Raw genomic sequence first — 17,452 nt, forward strand, 5'->3', positions numbered from 1 at the left:
TAGTAAGATATCAAATTACAGTATAATTATAAATATATTTTTTATATATACTACAGATTGAAATGTTTATAAAATAGAGAAAATTCTGTGAAAATTTTAATTTAAAATATTATATTTACTTTACTTTTTTATAGAATTATATATAAAAAAAAGATTTAATTTTAAAATATTTAAAAAAATATAATTTACAGTAATTTTTATTCTGTCTACATTATGTCTACATTTTAACAAGATAGGAGATGTTACATAAATAAATATATGTTACTTCGTATAAAATATTTTTCATAAATTGATTCATAAAAAAATAATAGAGTAATTAGGGATGAGATGTTAATAGAGTGGTGAGATAATTTATATAAATTAATTTTTTTAATGTGAGTAAATGTATTTTTTAATGTAACATTTACTATTTAATTTTTATATTATAGAAAAATTTATTAATTAAATTTTTAATTTTAAAAAACATATTACAATGTTTATAAAATTTTTAAAAAATTATTAATTAGACATTATTTTTAATTAATAAATATTTTATTATTTAATTTATATAATTTAAAAAAATTATTAGTTATTCGCTTAATTTTATAAAAAGTTTATTAATTTTTTTATTTGAAAATATTTTAATTTTTTATAATATTTAATAGTTAAAATTAATAAAAAGTTAATTTTTAGACTTTTAAAATTTTAGAAATATTTTAATATAGTTTTTAAAATTGATAAATTAATTAATAGATTTTTTAATAAAATAAAAAGTAAATAATAATTTTAAAATTAAAATTTATAGACATTTTAAATTAAATTAATATAAATAAATAGATAAATAACGATAGAAGTAAATTCAGAATCAATTCGGTATTTTTTCAAGTGAAAGTATATTGTTTGTGGCTAAGCTAAAACAGTTAGTTAATTAGTTTGTCAGTTTGTTTGTTTTTTTTTTTCAAAAAAACAAAGGAGAGGAAACCAGTAAAATTTTAGGACACGAAACGGAAGGACCAAGAGACCCAGTGGTCTGGATATCAGGAAATCATCGTTTTTGACCGTGCGTGTGACGCGAAGGAGACTCGCGTGAACCTGATCCAGCCGCCCAGTCCCTTTCGATTAACCTAACACACACATACGAACGCAACAACACCCACAGCTTCTTCTCCCATTTCCATTCTCCCACACAGACCACAGTAGAGAAAGTGAATAAGTCACAGCCAATTCAACCATGGCGATGCTCTCTACATCTCTCTCCGGCCCCAAATCAACTATCTCATGTCCCGCTCCTCAGTTCTCTGGTCTCCGCCGTTTATGCACTAAGCTCGACGCCACGAAATCTAACTCTTCCTTTCTCCATCATTTCAATTCTCAACTCCGCTTTTCTTCTCCTCGTAAAACTTCCAGACAAATCGTCGCCATGGCCGGCACAGGAACGGTGCGTTCTTTCTTTTGTAATGTATCTCTCCTGGATCTTGTTTCAATGCTTTCAAATACTGTTTAGTCTTATTTTGGTTATTGCTTTCTGTGTAGTTAATCTTTGTTCTTTTGCTTGTTTACTGTGGACATTGTGAAGAAACCGGTAATGAATATAGTAGATCTAATATAATTGGAACTTTACCGTTATTTAGTTATTTTGTGTTTGCTTGGAAAGTGAAAGTAATTTGCTTAAAACTGTGGTTTACAAGCAGCCAGATCTTTCAAGATTGGTTGCTTTGTTTCTTTAGTTGTGTTTTTTTTTTTTTTTTTTTTTTTTGGCTTTTTTGACATGCCATTTATTAATTGGTATTTCTCTTTGCTCTGCTTGCAGTTCTTTGTTGGGGGGAATTGGAAGTGTGTAAGTATCTTTGTTCCTCACTGATTCAATCATTTCAACTTGTTTCATTTGGTTTATATATATATATATATATATATATATTTACTTTATCACTATCATTGTTACTTCTAGCGTATTGTTTCCTCATTAACTTGTGTAATTCTTGACTGAACTTGACCTTGAACAAAAGTGTTGCTAGACCATTATAACATGCCTTTGAACAAAAGTATTGTCGGACCCATCTAAGTTGACACAATGAAAGATGATAATCTTGTGTTAGATCTAGTAAAATAAGAAGAAGATGCAGTTATTTATTTAGAACACATTTTAAATCTGCAAGTGTATGTTTTTGACCTTTATTGGGAATATTTCTTTACACTTTGAAAATTACGCTCTTTGCATTCACTGTTAATGACCTCGTAACCTTTCTCACTGATGTATTCATAAATTTGCGAGATTTGGTGAAGTGTTTTTTGATTGAATTGATAATATCTCCATTGCCACATAAGTTATGAAAAATTTGAAGTTTATGCTGGTTATTCAGATGCGTTCCTGTTCTTTATATTGTTATTGCTGTCAGTGTGGGTTTCTTCTGTTTAAACGTTTAACTATACACTTTTCATCTGTGTTATTGCAACGATTGGCATTATTTCCTTTTTGTAAGCTTTATTATTATGAACTATTTATTCTCTGGACACTGCCTCAACCTTTTAACAAGTTCTGATGATTCTTTTTTTTTTTTGGTCATGCCATTTAAATTATAGTGCGGTTACTTTTATGTACATTTCTCAACTTTAGTTTTTCCTGGGTTCTGAGAAGGTCTTTAGCTTTCTGTCTTTTCTTTTTGTTAGCATCTTGGTGTGGGTAGTGGATAGTGCGGCTGGATAGCTATTGTATCCTTTCATTTCTTCTCTTTGGTTTCTCTAATTACTTTATTTTTACGGTTTCCAGAATGGGACGAAAGAATCTATCACTAAGCTTGTTTCTGACCTGAATGATGCAAAATTGGAGACCGATGTAGGTGAGATAATATTTTTCTCTAGTTCTGGTGTCTCATTTTCTGATTTCCATTAAGTTTTCTATTTTTGTGAATAATCTCGTGCTATACAAGATATGCTTGTCATGCAGCGTATTCTAGTTTGACATGGTTGATTGTGTAATGTCCAAACTTCACAATGCTCTATATCCTTATAGAAAAGGGAACTCTACACTTGGAGCTTTATTCCTATTTTATCTCGTTTTTAGGAAAAAAAAATCCAAATACTGTATTGTTCTTACCTTTTCCTTTTTACCTGTGAATGGGCAGATGTTGTTGTAGCGCCTCCCTTTCTTTACATAGATCAGTTGAAGGCTTCATTAACAGATAGAATTGAGATTTCTGCTCAAAACTCATGGGTTGGAAAAGGTGGGGCATTCACAGGAGAAATTAGGTTGGTTTCATTTCCCTTTTTAGTTCCTCTTTGGCATAGCTATGACAATTGGTATTAATTTTCAAACCCTTCACATGATTTTCATTTAGATATGAGTCATAGCAATAGATTTTGGTATTGATTTAATAATCCTTAAATTATTTTATTCCTTTCCTTGTTTTCTCTCTGCTGTATCTTAAGGTGACAAAACTATGTAGCTTGAAGCATGAAAACTTCAGCTTACCTAAAAGTTAATATTTGTTGCTGTATTGAATAGTTTACTAGATGGTAGAAGAAAATGTGAGTGATATATTGCAGCCTGATCCTTTTTTAATTTTTAATTTTCTTTTTCCCCCTCTATGTTTGTGTTTATCTTTAAAGGGTCAAACTATATTTGTATTGAGTTTAGACTTATTTATTGAAGGAAATAAGATCACCCTGCTTGGCTTTTCAAAACTGTTCTTTGGTTCCGTTCTAATTTGTGTGTGCCTTTGAAATGATATCTCATTCTAGTTTTTCCTTTTGTAATGTCTGATCTAAGAAACTCAAATACCATTATATCTGTAGCTTATGTGAACCAGATAGTAGTTAATTGCATGTTCTGTTTCCCACTTATTCTCTTGTAACTTTGACTAATACACAAGCACTTTCTATTGTTTATGGTTGGAGGATATATGCTATTGCTTAGGTGCAAAATGCCATTAGTTTACTGTTGATGCCAGAGTTTTCACCATATGCAGCCAAACACAAGTCTAATTTTATTGTTCTTAGACGATAAGCAGTGGGTTGTAGTTAGTTTCAAATGCAACGACTCCAATACTCCACCCTTGCTTTGCTTTAGTGCTTTACATGTGTGGATTAGGATATCCAGGTTAAGAAACTATGGTGTGTCTTACTCTCGTAAATTAACTCATGCATGAGGCTTATCCGTTGTTTCTCTTCTCCTGAATTTTTTTTCATATAATTGTTATACTCTATTTTCAGCGCGGAACAACTGAAAGATATTGGCTGCAAGTGGGTCATTCTTGGGCATTCTGAACGCAGACATATAATTGGTGAAGACAATGAGGTGAAAATATTAGAAGCTAAAAGTATTATGTTTTTGAGAGGTTTGAATGAGTAGATTGTTGTCTTGTGGCTTATTGTCATTTTGTTCAGTTAAGTTATCACTGAATATCAATATAGTCACTAAATTCAATTTGCTGCAGCAAAATCATTCACCTTTGACTTAGTTTCAATGCTATCACTGTTACTGGATTTTGGTAGAATTTCCACCAAAATTTTGACTTGACATCCTAGTAAAATTTGCTAATTTAGTTGTATAATTGAAACTAGGATATTAAATTTTATTAGTCAACACAAAAAAAGTTGTCTAAATGTTTGCAAGAATTTGGAAATGATAACATCGTTAACACAAATTCAAAGACACAATTTTTGTATTACAAATTGGAGTTTTATCTGTTGTGCTTATTAGTGATGCATCAAAACCATGTGTTTGATTGATGTAAGTAGATAGAGAAGAGGACAAATTCAATGGCAGAAATTCTATTTGTACCAGGGAATATGGAAGTTCAATGAACAGGAACTGGAACTAGATACAGAAGAGAAGAGAAGAGAAGAGAAGAGAGAATCCTGTAGAGAGAGAAAAATGTAATTGATCTTCCCTACCAGAATGATACAATCTGCTAGCTTAAGTAGGTCACCTTGTATGTTATGGATTATATTATCACTTTTCCTTAACTATTACAACTTTCTACAGCTGGCTTAAGCTAGTTAGCATAATTATAAAATTTAACTACCCTTCCCCAATTATTTGAATTTGTTGTTTTTTTTTTTTCATGATCAGCTAGTCTGATATTAATTACATTATCATTACATTTGTTTAACAGTTACAACCATCTACAGCTGGCAACAACTAACTAAACTTCTCCTATTGTTTAAGTTTCTGTTAGATCTTCCACACATAAGAGATTATGCATTGTTTTTTGTTTAATTATTTGGATTTATTTTGACTGAAGTTGTTTTCTTGTTTCAGTTTATAGGAAAGAAGGCTGCTTATGCCTTGAGCCAGGGTCTGGGTGTGATGGCTTGTATTGGTGAACTTTTAGAAGAAAGAGAGGCAGGGAAAACCTTTGATGTTTGTTTTGAACAGTTGAAGGCATTTGCAGGTAATTGCTGATTTTTGTTTCTTTCGACATACAAAGTGAATCGTACATGCATTGTGAAAGAGAAGAGACATGTCCTTAAATCACTAATATCATTATTTGTAGATGCTGTGCCCAGTTGGGATAATATAGTTATTGCATATGAGCCTGTATGGGCTATTGGGACGGGAAAAGTGGCCACACCTGTGCAAGCTCAGGAAGTGCATGCAGCTGTCCGTGACTGGCTTAAAAAGAGTGTCTCAGAAGAAGTTGCATCCAAAACACGTATCATCTACGGAGGTACTTTACGTGTCTACAATGTGAAGTGCTTTTTTCTTTCTTCCTCTGCAATGTTTACTAGACAAAAGGAAAATACTCAGTTCACTTTTTCTTTCTACAAATAGACAGAATAATCTATGAACCCTGCATCTAGGAAGGATTTTGGAATATTATGGTTCTCTATGTCTTGTTAGCTTCCACTTATAATCTCATACATCTGAGTTGCCTTATTAGGATCTGTAAATGGAGGCAATTGTGCTGAACTTGCAAAGCAAGAGGATATTGATGGTTTTCTTGTTGGCGGTGCATCCTTAAAGGTATACTATCCTGCTATTATTGTTTGCTTCAAGATTTCAGGACTGTTGAAATATTTAGGGTAATTTATAATATAGTCCTTGAAGTTTAATAAAACCCAACTTAGTCCATGCCATTTTAATGAAAAACAATTTAGTCATCGAGGTTTCATTCTGTTAACAAAATGGTCCTATTAAAAATTCATTGTTAGAATATAACATTTTAGTCCTTCTGATTTCGCTTTTTATAATAGTTTAGTCCCCTTAATTTTAATAATATGCAACAATTTAGTCTTTATAGTTTTACTATTTATAACAATTTAGTCCTTTTAATTTGAGTTGACTTCTTCCATTAAGAGTTGACTAAGAACAAAATTAACAGAAGGACTATTCTGTTAACAAAATAAAAATTTGGGGACTAAATTGTTTACTATTAAAAAAGTAGCAAACTTCAGGGACTATGCTGTAAAATGCCCAAATATTTCTGCTCTGGTTGTGAAAGGCCTCGGCATAGTTTCAATCTTTAATGTATTGGGGTTGCTGGATGACTAAAATGCTTGTAATGTAGGGCCCTGAATTTGCAACTATTATCAATTCTGTAACAAGCAAGAAAGTTGCTGCTTGATTATGCACTAGTCTTGGCGACTCAAACAAACAAAGGACATACAGCGGATACATCAGTTTGAAGCTTATCACGATCAACATATGAGCTAGTCCTTATTAGGTGTATTAATCCATTTTTATTAATTTCCCAGAAGAAAGAAATAATCTGTTCACTTGTATCAATGTTTGTAAAATGGAACTGCTATACTATGAATCATGTAATAATCTCTGTGAAACAGTCTTTTTGTGACAAGAAGCTTACTTGATGAAGTATGTTATTCTGAATACAAAAAATTAAAAAAAAAAATCTTATTAGCATTCACATGGGGCATATCATAAAATGAGGGAATGGTCGTGCATGGATTGGTTCCCTATCTTTAGCTTGTGCAAGTGCTTATTGCTTACTTTTAGTATTTAGTATTTCTCGGGGAATTAGCTGAAATGGAAATTAGTTCGCAGATGTGACTGAGTTTGTTTGGTATCGAGTTTGAGGAATCAGAAAAGCACTTAACGGACCTTTACATATTGGAAAATGGAAATGCATATGCAACTGTAGTGTTTTCTTTTTCCCCATGCGAAGAAGAATTTTCTCATCCAATCTCGTGAGCTAAAAGTTTAAACTTCTTTCGAAAGGACAACCAATTCTAAGTAATAAATAAAATGAATAGAATCTAATTGAAATATTTAGTTTAGTTCTATTCAGTTAATTAGTTTCTCTATTCAATGTATACGCATTTGTATTCTCAATCTAAAATACAGATATGAATGACAGCTGAGTAGGTATTTTGGATATCTAACTCTTCTAAATCTTAATGGGATAGATTTGAACAAGTTTTAGGACGGATTTGGACTAAATGAGGTTTAAAGCTTTGGACTGAATGAGGTTTAAAAGATTATACTCGTTGCAAGAGTTCAACACTAGGATATTTACTATCCAAACTCATTGGATATCCATATGTTCTCTAACTAATTTATTTTATGTCAAATACATGATGTAGCCTTTTACCTTTATAAAAAAAAAAAAGATAATTAACTTGATATTTTTATTTTTAGCTTTTAATACCTGATATTTATAAAAGTTTCACTATTTTAACTCCTAAAATTTATAAACATAACTAATAAATTGTGAAATTTTATAATATATAATTATTTAACCCTTGAAATTTAGAGTATATATAACTTACATTAATAAAAAGGTTAATTTGCCTAACTGACCTTTTTATATAAAATTTAAGGGTCAAATTACATATTCAACATTTATTTTATTTAAAACTTATGGTTAAAGTTTTTAATTTGTTTTTATTCACGTTGTGGTAATTAAGATTTTTTCATGACTATAATTAACTTGAATTTTAATTTATATGTCATACCCTTTTATGATTTACTTAATAAAATTAACATGTGAAATGGAATTGTAGTATTATTTTTATTTAATTATTTTTAAGTATATAATTTTTCACCAATATTTTTTCATATTCTGAATATGAGTTTACACTTTTTAGTAAAAATATAAAAATAATCAGATTCATATAATATCAGCAATAGTAGAAAATGGTTCAGGATGAGTATAAACGAAAAAAAAAAAAAAATATATATATATATATATATATATATATATATATATATATATATATATATAATTAGATTTAGAATGAATTTAAATACTCTGCATTTAATTTTATCGGTACCTTACTCGAAATAAATTTTAATATTTAAATTATTAATTTAATTAATATTGAAGTATAATGAATTTTTTATATGTATTGTATTTTGTGTTATCCCTATATGTATACATATTTAAGATATTCAAACTCTGTTTCAAATTTATTTCAATTTCAGTTAAATTTTACTTTTTTTTATTAAAAATTTATCAAAACAACCGTTGTCCATGTGGCAAAATAAATTAATAAAATAGGATATTTATATAAAATTATATATATTCTTTTTTAAAAAATACTAATTAATTATATTTTTTTATAATTTAATTAAACTCAAATCGCTATTTTGGGTGCAAATTTTAGTTTTTTTTTTTTGAGTCATTTGTCGGGCAATTGTAAATATTTTTTTTTCTTGTATGATTAATAATATATTTGCTTAAATAAAAGATTAGAAGAAAAGTGCAAATCTTAATCTTTTTTCTCTGAATTTAAAAAAATATGCAAACAAATCTTTAATATCACTCTTTTTCTCATCACATTTTATGCGAGAAAAATAAGAACTTAGAATCAAGCTTTAAGAGTGCTCATTAGCCTAACAAAAAAGTCTACTAAGGAGATTTCCTCACTCAAAGCATATATTCTCTAAGGACTAAATATTAAAGCAAATCCACCCTAATCACATCTTGCACAAAATTCACTCAATCTTGAAATCAATTGGGAAAAAACATGGAGTGGTTCCATCCAAAAAGAAGGGGTCCACAGTGGAAACATGGGTGGGCAAGCCAGACTTTGGCTTCCATGTCTACACCACCACCACCTCCATTGCTCACCATTTTCTTCATAGTTATTCTCCTGTTGTGGCTCTCTCAATACACAGGTTACAAGGCCCAGTTCCACCAAACAGCCATCAACTTTCAGCTGTTTCTTTTCTTGCTGCCTATTTTGCTTATTTTCTTGATAGCTTCTTATTCCACTGACTGGATGCTTTACTTTCGGCCCCGGCAGCCACAACATCATCGGAGTCGTTCGGCTCATGGGGGATCTTCGCCTTGGGTTATTGCCATCTTTGTGGCTGTGCTTCTTGTTTTGCTTTCTTACCAATCTACCTTTCATTCTAAATGGTTTGGACCTCTTAGATCAGATTAAATTATATATGTTTTTTTATTTTGAAAAGAAAAACTACAGGCATTGTAATGGAGCATTGTGTTGGAAGAAAATGTTCCCTTTCCTACCTTTGTAACCTGCTGTCGAAAGCAAAGTAGCCTATAGAATATAATTAAATATGAAAATTTTAATTTTTATGCTTAAGATTTTTCCATAATTTCAATTTTTGTTCTTTTAGCTTTATCCTGACAAGCAACCAAATTGAAAATGCCGAAAGTATTAAGCGATCAATGTAGGAGATGAGCCCACAGTCAGTTCTAAATTCTAATGGTTCCAGGCTTCATTAACATTGGACCACAGTCACTACTCAATTAAGCAGGAATGGGTTCTTCTCCTCAAATTTTTTTTTTCACTGCATCTTCACGGGAAAAACTTGTAGCACAGTCAAGCTTACAAAAGCATGCCCCACCATCCATACACAAGCTACTAAAAAACATGGCAACGTGATTTCTTCCAGGATTCAGTAGTGCAAGTTTGGTTTGGCTTGAGTGGACAAGTTTGGCTTCGGTCCCTCTCCTTGTAACTCTCTTTGTGAGATGTTCCTTCCATTGAGGATGACTCTAGGTGGCCAAAGAATGCCATTTGTTGGAAAAGCTTGTCCTTTGCAATTGTAAATCAATTTCCAACTAGGGTTTCATTACAATCGCTGAGAACTGCTCTAACTTGATTGCTTTGAATTTGAATGTTTAATTTTGTCGAAGCATAGGTAACGAAGACTTGCAAGCTATTGGGAATTTTGCCCAAGCTGCAGTCCATCTCCATTAAAGGCTGCCTCTTACTTGGGACCACAAGACATCAAGTTTATTGTAATCATCTACTTGGTAAAGCTTCAGGCATTGAACATCACAGATTTCTCCTTTGTTGTCATAAGCACTATGAGAAGACTGTTACCAATCTTGTCCTATCCGCAGTTTGCGGCATGTGAGTGAGAAGGGTTCTTGGGTCATGGGTAATACTCAGGATTTGTAGAAATTATTATCTCTGGCAATCTCTTCTTGTTAGGTAATGCTCAACAGTAGTCGCCCTTTGATCGCTTGAGAACCATGAGAAAGAAGCAATCCTTCTTGCAAGAAATCGTTGGCGAAGGATTGCAGTCTTTGCTTGATGCAGTATAGTTTAGTTTCTAGGGAGACCATGTGGCTTGAAATTGAATTTATGATATTCTATGGAACAAAGGGCATAATAGTTATTTCAACAATAATAAACCGCACTTTAACAAATGTATTACACTAAATCAAAATCTATAAATTAATTAGGGTTCTCTATAAATTAATTACTGTTAAAATAAGTGTGATTTGACTTTTTTTTTAAATGAAATTGAAACTTTATGATAAAATAAATACCCGTTTAAAGTATGTTTTTTTCTTAACCGGTCGATTCGACTATTCGGTGAATTATGAAAATTACCTTTTATTTTTTTTTGATGTGATACAAATCTGACCAATGGCACCTTGTAAATGGAGCGATGACTTGACTTTTAAAACAATTATTAGCCATAAACAATTAAGCAAGGGTTGGTTAGTGCCTAAAAAAGCAGCAGCAGCAGCTTCAAAATCAACATAAAAAACTTCACTACTTCCTTTGTGATTAATTAATTAATTTTCAAGGTTCTGTTAATAATCATTAGAAGACATACAGCACAAGGAAATAAATTAGGAAGTTCTGTGAATCCAAAATTATTCTTCACGATAGATATCCAAGAAAAGAAATACTAATCTTACCCTGACTATATGATTTCTTCATATTACCATAATTTCCTCTGCATCCAAACAGGGTAAACATTTGCAATCAGAAAAGAAAATGAATTAGAGATAGCCAAAAATAAATAAATAAAGATACCCTTCACTAAAATCTCACAGAACCATATCAAACAAAGGCAGCAAACTCCAATCATACAGCTTAATCCATCAAAAAAAAAAACAAACTCTCTATATTTAAACTGTCTATCTTATGAACACAAAACCCAAAATCCAAATTCTTGAAAACCAGACCCAGAAAGAGCATATACAGTGTCAAAACCAGCTATCAAGAAAGGCAGACTGGAATTGCACCAAAACAAGCAGCAACACAATCAAAGCAGCCACACCCCACGGTGAGCTTCCCTCCGGTGGACGGTGGTAGGTCCGCCTTTTCCATTCCCACGGTGATTTAGCAAACAACATGTCAGGATTCTCCATAGACGACAGCCAACGGACGAGGAAGAGCAACAGTAGAGGTGTGGCCAAAAGCAACAAGTTCATTTGCAGCTTTGCAGTCTCCACAATTTCTTCGTAGCTGAAGTACCATGATATGCCAAGAAAGATTGAGATGACAGCCAAGATTAGAAGAACTGGGTATGGCAGAGGATCGAGAGTGAAGGCCTCAAAGATTGAGTTGCTTCTTCTGCCATAGTAGTAGTAGCTCATTTTCTTGGCTTGCAAGGCTTATTACAAATTATCATGGCTCGAGAGGCCTTTAAGAACTGCAGGCTCTCTTTATTTATAGCAAAATTTGTGCTAAGGTATGGTAATGACTATTGAACTAAGTTATTTTAACCGTTGATTTCTTGATTTTGTTGTTTAGTCAATTGGTCAAATGATCTGGCGGTGGTGATTATGCAGACTTCAGATTTGTTAGGCCCAGTAATCAAATTTAGCTTTAGTGGTTGAGTACTTAAAGGTAAAGTTTAGACTATTAACACCAATGAGAGATTTTTTTTGTCTTTTTATCAATGCTAGCTATAAAAATTTGTTGAATAAATACTAAAATAAAGTTTAATATTTTACATTACATCATGGTAAAACAATATAAATTATTTTTCAGGAGTTATTTAAAATAAAGTAAAATAAAATATTTCCTGAGTACATAAATAAAAAAACTAAATCCCTCACCCTAGATCAAAGGTCTTGAACTTAAATTTGATTGGTTTAAGTTTAATTTGGTCCATGTTCTAAATTGATTGCGAGCTTTGATTTTATTATTTTATTTTTTGAAATGATTTTGTTCTCTTCGTCAACACATATACGATTCAAATTAAAAAAATCGATAAAACTAAATTAATTTAAAAGTTCAGTTTAATTTTTTATTTATTTCGGTTTAATTTTTAATTTCAAAAATTTTGATTATTTTGATTCGATTTAATTTTAATAAAAAAATTAAAAAAATCGAACGAACATATTAAATTATATTAAAATTAAAATATTTTAATTAAATTTTAAAATATTAAAAATAAAGTGTAAAAAATAAAAAATCTATTAAAAATTGAAACCGATCAAACCGAACCAGATTGAATCAAATCAGACCGGTTTAGTTCTATTTCTGATAGAAATCAGTTCGATTTGATTTTTATAAATACTAAAATTTTGATTTTCAATTTATTCGGTTCAGTTCGATTTTAAATCTAACCGACCGAATGTTCACCCCTACTCATTAGCCTTCGATTTTTTTTTAAGATTACTATTTAGTTTTTAATATTGTTATTATTATAAAACAATTCCTATATTTTCAGAAATTTATTAAAATGTGTTTATCTTTTTTTTTTTCGTCAATAAAATATTCTCTTCATCAATAAAATAATTATTACGTTCTCTTCATTATGTTATCTTTTTCATTAAAAATAGGTGAATAATGAGAGAAAAAATTTTTAAAATCTAATTTTATCCTCAAATAAAAATTTTTATTTAGTCCATTAATATTGTAATTATTAACAAGTCAGCGCTTACATTTTTGAAAATTTATTAAAACATTTTATCTTTTCAAAAATTTATTAAAATATTTTTATATTTTCTCTCCGTCAACGAAATAGTCCCTCCTCCTCCTCTTAAAGAAGAAGAAGAAGCGAAGAAGAATAAGAAGTTTTAATAGATTTCTCAAAACTAAGAGACTGACTCGTTAATAATGACAATTGTTACGTAATAAATAAAAGGTACGACGACCGTTCCAAAAGTCGAACGGTCATTCAAGATCATATGAAAGTCGGACAAGTCAAACGACTATTCTAAAAGATCAGGTCGGACGACCAATCAAAGTCAAACGAAGATCGGACAGGTCGAATAATCATTCCAGAAGATCAAGTCAGATGACCATCCAAGACCAGGCCAAATCACTCCAATTACAATCAATTAACCGGTCGGATGATGACTCCAATAAATCAGGTTGGACGATCACTTTAAGATGACCAGGTCTGACAACTATTCTAAAAATGACCGGATTGGAATTAATGGACGATCAAACGATCACTCCAAGATGACCAAGTTAGGTAATTATTGTAAAATGATCGGATTAATGAACGGCCAGACGATTACTCCAACAACAAGAAGAAGAAGGGTAAGAATTTGTTTTTTGCTATATTTTTAATGGCAGAAATAAATGGAAGAATGATTTCGTTGACGAAGAAAAAAGATAAAAATGTTTTAATAGATTTTTTAAAATCGAGAGACTGACTTGTTAATAATGGTAATTATTACGTGATAAATAAAATTGTAACAGCCCGGAAACCGAACTGCCACCGGCACTAGGATCCAGATCGACTTAAGGTCGCCGGGACCCGTAGTAAGCCTGCTATCCTGTCTGTAGACCTGTGAACTCCCATACATGATCATACATTTTCTGTAAAACCATAAAACTTTTCTTTAGTCCAAGGCTTAACCTGTGCATGCACTCTCTCTGTGCTCTACTAATCCCTACTAGAGCTCCTCATGGCTCTAGGCGGATCAAGCTCATAATGTTAAGCCTGGTTTTACTCATAAACATACAACAATAAAGAAACATACATAAACTGATCATGTGACTCCAAGGGATTACAAGTCTTATAAATCAAGCACCATTCTATACACTGTACATATACATTATCTCTGTCCAAATACATGTCCACACTAGCTATTACAAAACTCTGTACTCTTCCTGTACCCTGCTGAGTTCTCTCTGATCTCTGAACCTGCACAACTGAAGTTAGGAGAGAGGGATGAGCTACAATAGCCCAGTGAGTAGAATAGGCAAATACAGGTGATAAAACATGCTCTCATGGAATGCAACACATAATCACATAACCTCGGCCGGACGGATCAAAACTCCCTCTATCTCATCTGGGGTACCTAAGTACCATTTGCCTGGTCCCCGTAGGGCTGTTCCAGGTCTTTATGCCTGGTCCTCGTAAGGCTGTTCCAGGTCTTTCCTCTGAGGGCTAATGAATCCTCACGAAGTCCGTGCCGTCTCACATAAGCAATGTACAAGGAGCAATGCCAAGTACAAGGATCAATGCAATGCATCATCTTTGTGTACACTAATGCACTCACCCTAAAGCATATTCATGATGCATGAAGCATGATAAAATATCAGTTTTCATATTAAAACATTAAGTTAAATTCCACTCACCTGTAGTTCTCTCTGAACTGACTCTGCAGGTTCTGACACTGAACTCACTGCTGATGTCCCTGATTCCTCTGGTCCGTACCTACACAGGTGGACTCAAATGAGGGACTAAACTCACTCAAGAACATCTCTAAGAAACTCCCCAAAACCCCTCTAAACAATCCTCAAACCATCACATAAAACATGCAAAAGGAAGCTGGACAGGGCACTTTCGGCGGCAGGTTCGGCGGCCGAAACCCCACTCCAGAGACGAAACTCATGCATGTTCGGCGGCACCTTCGGCGGCCGAAGGTCTCGTCCAGAGACGAAACTCACATACTTTCGGCGGCCGAACTCCCTCTTTCGGCGGCCGAAAGTCCCTTTCTAAACCGAAAGCCTAGCTTTCGGGGGCAACCTTTGGCAGCCGAACTGCCTCCACAAAGGGTTCGGCGGCCGAACCTTCCTTCGGCGGCCGAACCTGGTTTTGCCCGAAGGGCAGAACCCTGCTCTGTTTCATGCAAACTTTGCCCAAAAACCTACCAACATGCATAGCAACTACTCCCAACTAGCATATACACATATATATGCACAAAGGGGTCTAAAACTATCCTAAAACCCCAAACAAACATAGCACATAACACTTAATCATGCTAGAACACCACAAATCACCAAAACCTCACCTAAACCTAAACATGCATACTACCCATACAAACTTCATAAAACCTTTCAAAATCATCAAAGAAGCTCAGGATCTTCACTTACCTCTTACACAACTTGAGGATGAAGGATCCTAACGTGGAGATATGAAGAAAAGCTCTTCCAAAGCTCCAAGCTTCAAAACTTGGTTCTTTTGCTCAAAACCTTCATAAATCACCAAAACTCTTAAAACTCTTGAAAGATTTGATGAAAATCATGGAAAACAGGAAAGTCAACGTAGGAGAGGCTGGAACTCACCTCTGGCTGCAAGTGGAGGAGAAATAACCTCCTTCCACCGACCCTTGGCCCTTTTATAGGTGGCTGGCCAGACCACCTTCGGCAGCCGAACGTGAAGCCGCAACCATGCAATGTTCGGCGGCCGAAAGTTACCTTCGGCGGCCGAACCTTTGCATTTCTCCCTTGTTGCTTTTCTTTCAAAACTCAAGTCTTTTAACCCTTCAAACCATGAAAACAAATGAAAAGACTTTAGAAAACATATGCATTACCCTTCTCGAGGGTTCCGACACCCGAGATTCCACCGGACTACAGGAATTCCGATGCCGGACTCGAGCCGGGTATTACATTCTCCCCCCCTTAAGAACATTCGTCCCCGAATGTCCCTAACACAACATAAACACATAGAAAAAGGGAAAACTAACCTCAAAACAGATATGGGTATTGCTGGAGCATGGACTCCCGAGTCTCCCAAGTGCACTCTTCTAGGTTGTGGTGGTTCCACAAAACTTTCACCATTGGTATCTCCTTGTTTCTCAGCTTTCTGATCTGGGTGTCAAGGATCCGCACTGGCTGCTCTACATAGGTGAGATCACTTAAGATTTCCACCTCAGGTTCACTAAGAACCTTCTCTGGATCTGACACAAACTTTCTCAACATAGAAACATGGAATACCGGGTGAATTCGTTCCATAGAAGCCGGTAAATCTAGCTTATACGATACAGGCCCGATCTTCTGCAAGATCTCAAAGGGACCAATGTACCGTGGGGCTAGTTTACCCTTCTTTCCAAACCGAACCACTCCCTTCATCGGAGACACCTTAAGCAATACCATATCCCCCTCCTGGAACTCTATCTGCTTCCTACGGATGTCTGCATAACTTTTCTGTCTGCTTACAGCTGTTCTGATCCGCTCTCTGATGATAGGCACTAACTTGCTGGTTATCTCAACTAACTCTGGCCCTGCAAGAGTTTTCTCTCCTACTTCTTCCCAGCAAACAGGTGTTCGGCACTTCCTCCCATACAAAGCTTCATAAGGGGCCATCCCTATGCTAGCATGATGGCTGTTGTTGTAGGCAAACTCCACCAAAGGTAGATGCTGCCTCCAAGAACCGCCAAAGTCTAACACACACATTCTCAACATATCTTCAATGGTCTGGATGGTCCTCTCAGACTGACCGTCTGTCTGTGGATGGAAAGCAGTGCTGAAATCCAACCTTGTGCCCATTTCATTTTGCAGACTCCGCCAAAACTTGGAGGTGAACTGAGGTCCTCGATCTGATACTATCGACACTGGAACTCCATGCAACCTTACTATCTCGTCTACATACACCTGCGCCAACTTGTCCACAGAGTAGTTACTCCTGACTGGAATGAAGTGAGCAGATTTAGTGAGTCTATCCACAATCACCCATATGGAGTCTAGTCTGTTAGACGTCGCCGGTAACCCCACTACAAAATCCATAGCTATGTTCTCCCATTTCCATTCTGGGATCGGCAGTGGGTTAAGCATTCCAGCCGGCTTCTGGTGCTCTAGCTTCACCCTTTGACATGTCTCGCAGGCTGACACGAACTGTGCCACTTCTCTCTTCATTGCTGGCCACCAATACACCTTTCTCAGATCTTGATACATCTTGGTGGCTCCCGGGTGAATGCTATACCGCGCATTATGAGCTTCCCTCATAATGTCTGCCTTCAAACTGCTATCATCTGGTACACATAACCTCTTACCGTGCCGAAGAATCCCCTCACTATCAAATCTGAACTCTGTACTGTTGCCCGACTGAACAGTCCTGGCAATCTTCACTAACTCGGGGTCTTCGTGCTGTTTCAGAGCCACTTGCTCTAGA

The 17,452-nt window shown here is 34.1% G+C and overlaps 2 protein-coding genes across 2 annotated transcripts; one reads left to right on the forward strand and one right to left on the reverse strand.

The window, feature by feature from the left end:
- Positions 1-1,010: 1,010 nt before the first annotated feature.
- On the forward strand, positions 1,011-6,845 carry LOC110614085 (triosephosphate isomerase, chloroplastic). The gene is made up of 9 exons (XM_021755558.2): positions 1,011-1,417; positions 1,790-1,816; positions 2,747-2,816; positions 3,102-3,225; positions 4,189-4,273; positions 5,240-5,372; positions 5,475-5,648; positions 5,862-5,944; positions 6,489-6,845. The coding sequence occupies exons 1-9, from the start codon at positions 1,211-1,213 to the stop codon at positions 6,543-6,545; spliced, it is 960 nt and encodes a 319-aa protein (XP_021611250.1). The 5' UTR covers positions 1,011-1,210; the 3' UTR covers positions 6,546-6,845.
- A 4,512-nt stretch (positions 6,846-11,357) lies between these two features.
- LOC110612609 lies at positions 11,358-11,750 on the reverse strand. Its single transcript, XM_021753387.1, has one exon. The coding sequence runs from the start codon at positions 11,748-11,750 to the stop codon at positions 11,358-11,360; it is 393 nt and encodes a 130-aa protein (XP_021609079.1).
- Positions 11,751-17,452: the final 5,702 nt, after the last annotated feature.

Source organism: Manihot esculenta, chromosome 4, assembly GCF_001659605.2.
Source record: "Manihot esculenta cultivar AM560-2 chromosome 4, M.esculenta_v8, whole genome shotgun sequence".
Lineage (NCBI taxonomy): Eukaryota > Viridiplantae > Streptophyta > Magnoliopsida > Malpighiales > Euphorbiaceae > Manihot > Manihot esculenta.

Excerpts from the sequence above, each read along its gene's own strand:
- LOC110614085 (XM_021755558.2), top strand. The coding sequence starts at position 1,211 with ATGGCGATGCTCTCTACATCTCTCTCCGGCCCCAAATCAACTATCTCA. Across the intron at positions 4,274-5,239 it reads TAATTGGTGAAGACAATGAG|TTTATAGGAAAGAAGGCTGC; the intron begins GTGAAAATATTA and ends TTCTTGTTTCAG. Across the intron at positions 5,373-5,474 it reads ACAGTTGAAGGCATTTGCAG|ATGCTGTGCCCAGTTGGGAT; the intron begins GTAATTGCTGAT and ends CATTATTTGTAG.
- LOC110612609 (XM_021753387.1), bottom strand. The coding sequence starts at position 11,750 with ATGAGCTACTACTACTATGGCAGAAGAAGCAACTCAATCTTTGAGGCC.